Source organism: Corapipo altera, unplaced genomic scaffold (assembly GCF_003945725.1).
Source record: "Corapipo altera isolate COAL_440 unplaced genomic scaffold, ASM394572v1 291, whole genome shotgun sequence".
NCBI lineage: Eukaryota > Metazoa > Chordata > Aves > Passeriformes > Pipridae > Corapipo > Corapipo altera.
This window is the reverse complement of record NW_020885112.1, coordinates 40040-47523: the sequence shown is the minus strand read 5'-3', so window position 1 is coordinate 47523 and position 7484 is coordinate 40040. Positions and strand designations below refer to the sequence as shown.

The following is a 7484-nucleotide window of genomic DNA, read 5'->3' as shown; positions in this document are numbered from 1 at the left end:
GGGACCGTGAACGTTCCCGAGTGTGTCCACATCTCCCTGCTCCCTGAGCCCCTGCTCCAGCAGACCCGGGAAGCCCTTTCCATGGTAGGTGCTGCGGCATTCCCTCCATCCCTGAGGTGCCAAAACCCTGGGAATGACACATGTGTCCAGGGAGCTGGGAATGGAGCTGGGGCTCCTCTGAGAGCAGGGTCCACTCCTTGGGCTCCTCCTGATCCTGTCACAGGGACCATTCCCAATCCTGGTCCAATAGCTCTGATGTGCAGCAGTGCCAGAGAGCCTCCTTTGCCAAAGGTTTCTGGGAATGGGAATGCTGGCTCCCAGCCCGTGAGCAGGAAGCAGCTGTGGCCCTGCAGCCCGTCTGGCTGTTCCTGTGTTCCCCGTGTGTGCCCAGGGCACTGTGCCCAGCAAACGCTGCTGCTCCAGCTCCTCAGCCCGGGGCACTGGGGGGGAAGGTCTCCCTGGCAGAGCTGGAGGGGCTCCCCCTTCCCTGGGAGCCCCACTCTGCCAGCAGTGCTTCCCAAGGAAGGGTCAGGCCATGAGGCTTCCCGTGCCTGATCCCTGGTGGTTTGTCTCCAAACCCCTCAGTGCTTCTCCAGGGGGACTGTGGGGTCTCTGGGGAACACTCCTTGGCTTTTCTGGCCAGGAAAGAAGCTGTGTGTGTTCCCTGGGCAGGTCCTGGACCCGGAGCTGGAGGTGGCTGATCTCGCCTTCCTCCCTTCCACCATTTCTGCCTCTTCCCTCAAGATGCAGGTGAGTGGAGTGGGGACCCCTCGTGGGGAGGCCATTCCTGATGGACACCCTGTCTGCCGGGCACCATTCCAGGCCTGTCTCCATCTCGGTGTCACTGGCACTGCCCGGGCACCGAGGGCACTGCTCCGAGCCGTGGTTGGAGCCTGCAGTGCCCGTGGGTTCATGGCTGGGCTGGAGGCAGATGTGGAATGTTTGGGTCCTTCAGCAAACCCTGGGGCTGTGAGAGCTCCTTCTCCTCCCTGTGCAGCATCCGGGGGGCAGAGCAGTGAATCCAGGCTGCTGTGCCCCTTTTTCCCTGGAATCCCTGCCGTGTTTCCTGCCCTCACCCAATGGCTTCATCCCCTCCCCTCGGCGCTGGGGGGAAACTCCTGCCCCGGGAGCCGCCTCATCCACACCCGTCCCACCTCGCCGTGACCACTCCACGAGCAGGGTGTCCTTCCCTTTCCCAGGACAAGGAGATCCGAGCCGTGTTCCTGCGCCTGTTTGCTCAGCTGCTGCAGGGCTATCGCTGGTGCCTGCACATCATCCGCATCCACCCCGAGCCCGTCATCCGCTTCCACAAGGTGTGTGCGGGGCCCGTTCCAGGGGCAGGGCTGGGATGAGTTGGGCTGTGACAGCTGAATCCAAAAAAACAATTCTGGGTTTCCAGCCCTGACATCCTTCCCGGGCCCACCTGCATCCCGTGTTTGTCCTTGAGCCTCCCGAGGTCTCTTGGATCGGGCAGCACTTCCCTGGTCGTGCCCCCGAGTGCTCGGATGCTCCATGGCCGTGTCCCTGCTCCTGCAGCCAGGGCAGCTCCCAGGGAGGAGGGAGCCCAGGCCTGGAGCTGGGGTTTTATTGAGACCTTGGCACTGGAGAGAGGGCCCCCCTGGAATCCCGGGGGCAGTTCTGGACCCCCTCAGACAGGAGAGACCTGGAGGGGCTGGAGCGTGTGCAGGGAAGGGAAGGGAGCTGGGAAGGGTCTGGAGCAGCAGGAGGGGCTGAGGGAGCTGGGGGGGCTCATCCTGGAGCAAAGGAGGCTCAGGGGGGACCTTCTGGCTCTGCAAGTCCCTGACAGGAGGGGGGAGCCGGGGGGGGTCGGGCTCTGCTGCCAGGGAACAAGGGACAGGCCAAGGGGAAACGGCCTCAGGCTGGGCCAGGGGAGGGTCAGGTTGGGGCTGAGGAGGAATTTGTTGCTGGAAAGGGTGGTGAGGCCTTGGCAGGGGCTGCCCAGGGAGGTTTGCAGTGCCCATCCCTGGAGGTGTCCCAGGAAGGCCTGGCCGTGGCACTCAGTGCTCTGGTCTGTTCCTGTACCCCTGAATTCCTGTATCCCTGTGCCCATGTCCCTGTGCCCTTGTGTCCCTGTGTCCTTGTGTCCTGTCTCTGCACACTGAGGTGACACTGGTGCTCTTCCCTTGCCACCCGTGTCCTGCTGCTGCAGGCCAGAGGTTCAGGTTTCTGTGCAAACCCTGTCCCCGTGCCCAGCTGGGGCAGGGCAGGAGGTGGCACCGTCCCGGGTGCGTGTCCTTGGCTCCGTGTCCCCCGCTGACGGCACACGCTCTCCCCCTGCAGGCAGCGTTCCTGGGGCAGCGGGGGCTGACGGAGGACGATTTCCTGACCAAGGTGTTGGAGGGCATGGCCTTCGCCGGCTTCGTCACCGAGCGCGGCGCCCCGTACCGGCCCATCGACCTGTTCGACGAGGTGAGCGGGGCCCCCTTCCCGGCCACCCCGGAGCCCCGATGGGATCTGCTGGGACCCTGGGGGCACACGGGGCTGTGGGAAGGGCTCCCCTCAGCTCCACCTCGTCCCCAGCTCGTGGCCTACGAGGTGAAGCGCATGCGGGCCGAGGAGGGGAACAAGCAGAAGATCCTGCGGCACATCAAGGAGCTGGCGGAGAAGCTGTACAAAAACGTGAGTCCTGCAGCCCCCAGGGCAGGACTGGGAAGGTGCTGGGAGGGTTCAGGGCAGGGAAACCCTGGGTCAGAGCCCTGGTCGCTCTCTCCTCCCTCCATAAGCTCTTGGGGCATGATCCTCTCCCCCTCTGCACTGTGACCCAGGTGTGAGCTGCTCCCAGGAGAGGGACTCCCTGGTTTTATAGAATCCCAGGATCTCTGAGGCTGGAAAAGCCCTCCCAGCCCATGGATCCACCCTGGGCCCCATCCCCACCTTGGCCCTCAGCCCAGAGCACTGAGGGCCACGACCAGGCCTTCCTGGGACACCTCCAGGGATGGGCACTGCAAACCTCCCTGGGCAGCCCCTGCCAAGGCCTCACCACCCTTTCCAGCAACAAATTCCTCCTCAGCCCCAACCTGACCCTCCCCTGGCACAGCTTGAGGTGTCCAGTGGCACTTGGCCAGCACAGGTCACCTGCCCATGGTACCCTCGGCTGTTTGGGATGGAGCTCCTGAGCAGGGCTTGGCTCTCTGTCCGTGGGGCTTGGCAGCAGGTCCTGCTGGCACTGCAGGTTCCTGGGGGCTGTACAATCCCGCTGGGAGCAGTGGAGGTGGCTGAGGGACACCTCGCTGGGGCTCCTGTGCTGGGAGAGGACATGCTGTGTCCTCAGGCCTGAAAGGAGCTGTCCTTGCCTTGGCAGGAGAACCCCTACCCCGCAGTGACCATGCACAAGGTGCAGAAGCCCACGGAAGGTTGTCACCTGCGGCTCCACCAGAAGCCCTTTCCCCGGCTGGACGAGGGGACGGTGCAGTGGATCATCGACCAGGCCACGGCCAAGCTGCAGACGGCCCCTCCGGCCGTGAAGGCCGAGAAGAAGTGCATGGTGCCCTCAGGGCCCCCCATCGGTACGTGTGGGTGCTGGGAGGGACAGAGGGACCCTCCTCGATGTGTCCGAGGGACCGTGGCAGCAAAACGTGGAGGAGCAGCAGCACCGTCCTCCTTAACTCCTGCCCCTCGGGCTGCTCAGAGCACCCCGGGGTCTGTCAGCACCCTGAGGGGGCACAGCCCGTGGTCTCTTGGAGCCCAGACCCTGCCCATGGAGAGCAGGGGGGCACCATGTCTCCCCCCCGGGGGTGCAGGTCCTGCCCTGACTGGACTGACGGGATTCTCTTCCCAGCTGCCATCCTGGAGCGCAACGGCAACGCCCTGGCCAACAGCGCCCGGCGCCTGGAGGTGGTCAGGAACTGCATCTCCTACGTCTTCGAGAACAAGATGCTGGAGGCCAAAAAGGTGAGGGGGGTCCTGAGGCTGGGGGGGAGGAGAGGGGTGGGTTGCTCTCCTCCGTGGCAGGGTGGGGAGGATGTTCCCTGCCCGTGTCCACATCTTCGCTGATCGGCTTATGTTCATGGAATCATGGAATCCCATGAGGTTGGAAAAGCCCTCGGAGCCCATCGAGTCCAACCATCCCCCAGCTCTGCCAAGGCCACCACTGACCCGTGTCCCCAAGTGCCACATCCACAGGGCTTTGAAATCCTTCCAGGGATGGGGACTCCTCCCTGCCCTGGGCAGCTGTGCCAGGGCTGGACAGCCCTTTCCAGGAAGGAATTTTCCCCGGTATCCAACCTGACCCTCCCCTGGCACAACTTGAGGCAGTTTCCCCTTGTCCTGTCCCTTGTTCCCTGGCAGCAGAGCCCGACCCCCACCTCAGTAATAGAACCACGGAGTCACTGAGGTTGGAAAATCCCTCTGGGACCAGCGAATCCGACCGTTCCCCAGCACTTCCCAGGCCACCACTGCCCCATGTCGTGTTCCCCCCTGAGCGTGCCCGTGTCCCACAGCTGTTCCCGGCGGTGCTGCGTGCCATGAAGGGCCGGGCTGCCCGGCACTGCCTCACCCAGGAGCTCAACCTGCACGTGCAGCAGAACCGGGCGGTGCTGGACCACCAGCAGTTCGACTTTGTCATCCGCATGATGAACTGCTGCCTGCAGGTGGGACGGGGCTGGCAGGAGCTGCTGCTCCCTCCTGGGAGCGGGGCCAGGCCTGGGAGTGGGGTCCTGGTCCCGGATCCCCCGTCACCCCCGCTCCCTTCCCCAGGACTGCACGGCCATGGACGAACACGGGATCGCCGCCGCGCTCCTGCCGCTGGTCACCGCCTTCTGCAGGGTGAGCGGGGTCAGGGCCCGGCACCTCAGAGTCCCTGGAGAGGGCAGAGGCTGAGGGTGGGAGGGCAGAGAGCCAGGGGGTTGTCCCGTCAGGGCTTCTCAGAGCACAGCTCCTGCCCAAACCTTCCAGCCCCTCACGGGCTCCCAGGGTGGCTGGAACACCTGTGGGAAGGGCGCTACTCTGGAATTCCAGCTTCATCTGTTGCTCTGGAATTCCAGCTTCATCTGTCTGTCAGGGCAGGCCGGGATGAGGTTCTGCCTCCTGTAAAACGGTGGCACTGAGGGCTCTGGGTGGGCACTGAGCTGGAGAAGAGTTTTCAAGGAATCCTGGAGGAGCTCTGGTGCAGACATTCCCCCTGCCTGCCCAAGGGCCGGGGGCTGTCCCAGCGGGTGGCTAGAGCAGGGATTGCCAGGGAGCAGAGCCTGGCACAAAGGCCACGTTTGTATGGACCTTTTCCACCTTCTCCTTCCACAGAAACTGAGCCCGGGCATCACACAGTTCGCCTACAGCTGCGTGCAGGAGCACGTGGTGTGGACCAACATCCAGTTCTGGGAGGCCATGTTCTACTGCGACGTGCAGAACCACATCCGGGCCCTGTACCTGGACAGCAGCGAGGAGAACCACGCGGAGGAGGTGAGGAGACCCTGACCGAGTCTGGGATGATGAGCAGCTCTTCACAGAGCTCTGCAAACTGATCGTGGAATCATGGAATGGCTTGGGTGGGAAGGGACCTTAAAGCCCCTTCCATCCCATGGGCAGGGACGCCTTCCACCAGCCCAGGTTGCTCCAAGCCCCGTCCAACCTGGCCTTGGACACTTCCAGGGATCCAGGGGCAGCCACAGATGCTCTGTGCTAGTTGCCTGTTCTGGGTAACCTGCTCAGATGAGGATCAGGGACCTCATCCTGGTTCTGGGAGATTCCTGTGGGAACAGTGGGGTGAAGGCGGGTGGATCTGTCCATGCCAACAACCAACACCTCCCTCCAACCCCTTCAGGAGAGCACGGAGGAGCCCCAGGAAGCCAAGTCCGCCCTGGAGATCGCGTCGGAGCAGCTGCGGCTCTGGCCCACCATGAGCCGGGAGAAGCAGCAGGAGCTGATCCAGAAGGAGGAGAGCACCGTGTTCAGCCAGGCCATCCACTATGCCAACCGCATGAGCTACCTGCTCCTGCCCCTGGACACCAGCAAGAACCGGCTGCTCCGCAGCTCCGGCCTGGGGGACGTCGAGAGCGTCAGCAACAGCTTCGTCACCAACAGGTGAGGGGTCGCGCGGGGGGACACCCGTGATGGGGACAGCAGCTCCTGGGGCACCCCGGTCAGTCCCTGCCCTCAGGACACGGGAGATGTCCCTGCTCGCTGCAGGGAGGTTGGACCAGGTGGACTTCAGAGGTCCCTTCTGACCCCAGCCATGCTGGGATCCCAGGATTCTGTCAGGATTGAGGCAGGTTGTGGTGCCCAAGGGGTTTCTGGGAGTGGGAGCTCTCCTGTGTTCCTGTCAGGAGTGGGAGTTTTCCTAGATCCATACCAGGAGTGGGAGTTTTCCTAGATCCATACCAGGAGTCGGAGCTCTCCTGGATCCATATGAGGAGTGGGAACTCTCCTGGATCCATATGAGTGGGAGCTCTCCTGTGTTCCTGTCAGGAGTGGGAGTTTTCCTAGGTCCATACCAGGAGTGGGAGCTCTTCTGGGCCCATATCAGGAGTGGGAGCACTCCTGTGTTCCTGTGAGGACTGGGAGCTCTTCTGGGTCCATATGAGGACTGGGAACTTTCCTGTGTTCCTGTCAGGAGTGGGAGCTGTCCTGGGTCTGTATCAGGAGTGGGAGCTCTGCTGGAGCTCTCCTGCATTCCTACGAGGAGAGGGATCTCTTCTGGGATCCCACCAGGAGTGGAACCTCCCTGGAGCTGCTCCCGGCCCGGGTTGCAGCCAGGCAGGGCTGTTCCAGGTTGACCCTTCCCTGCTCCCCGGGCAGCATCGCCGGGAGCGTGGCCGAGAGCTACGACACCGAGAGCGGCTTCGAGGACGCCGAGAGCTCCGACGTGGCCAACTACGTGGTGAGGTTCATCAACCGCTTCGTGGACAAGGTGTGCACCGAGAGCGGCGTCACCAACGAGCACCTCAAGGGGCTGCACGTCATGATCCCAGGTGGGGACGCCAGGGGTGGGCACAGGGGTCCTGTGGGGAGCAGTGGAGGGCACGGGGTGGGCAGGGCAGGGCTCTGCTCCGGCCTCACCCCCTGCGTGTCACAGACATCGTGCAGATGCACATCGAGACCCTGGACGCCGTGCACAGGGAGAGCAAGAGGCTTCCTCCCATCCAGAAGGTATGGGGGTCCCCCTGGGACGGGGCTGGAGCCGTGGGGGGCTGCGGAGACCCCCCTCCTGTGCTCCTCGGGGGCTGAACTCCTCATTGTCCCCCCCCCAGCCGAAGCTGCTGCGCCCCAACCTGCTGGTGGGGGAGGAGTGTGTGATGGAGGGGCTGCGCGTGTGCCTCATGCCCGACGGGCGCGAGGAGGCTGCCGGGGGCAGCATCGGGGGGCCGCCCCTGCTCCCCGCCGAGGGAGCCATCTTCCTCACCACCTACAGGATCATCTTCAAGGGAACCCCCACCGACCCACTGGGTGAGGGGATGGGGCACCGCGGCCTCGGGGGGCAGCGGGGATCCCTGGGGAGCAGTGGGATGGTTGGGGATCCCTGGGGAACA

At 64.0% G+C, this 7484-nt stretch overlaps 1 protein-coding gene across 1 annotated transcript in view; it reads left to right on the top strand.

Annotated features, from left to right (window-relative positions):
- The window catches only part of SBF1 (SET binding factor 1), a gene marked incomplete at its 5' end in the record, with an annotated part of 33417 nt that overhangs the window by 11307 nt on the left and 14626 nt on the right, over positions 1-7484 (top strand). Inside the window, 14 exons of the mRNA XM_027669870.1 lie at positions 1-84; positions 673-750; positions 1200-1313; positions 2302-2430; positions 2542-2640; positions 3323-3527; positions 3800-3912; positions 4461-4610; positions 4717-4785; positions 5260-5418; positions 5780-6039; positions 6754-6926; positions 7031-7104; positions 7206-7401. The exon at positions 1-84 is cut by the window's left edge and continues 28 nt beyond it. Coding sequence (XP_027525671.1) covers positions 1-84; positions 673-750; positions 1200-1313; positions 2302-2430; positions 2542-2640; positions 3323-3527; positions 3800-3912; positions 4461-4610; positions 4717-4785; positions 5260-5418; positions 5780-6039; positions 6754-6926; positions 7031-7104; positions 7206-7401 — 1903 coding nt within the window. The remainder of the gene's footprint in view (positions 85-672; positions 751-1199; positions 1314-2301; positions 2431-2541; positions 2641-3322; positions 3528-3799; positions 3913-4460; positions 4611-4716; positions 4786-5259; positions 5419-5779; positions 6040-6753; positions 6927-7030; positions 7105-7205; positions 7402-7484) is intronic.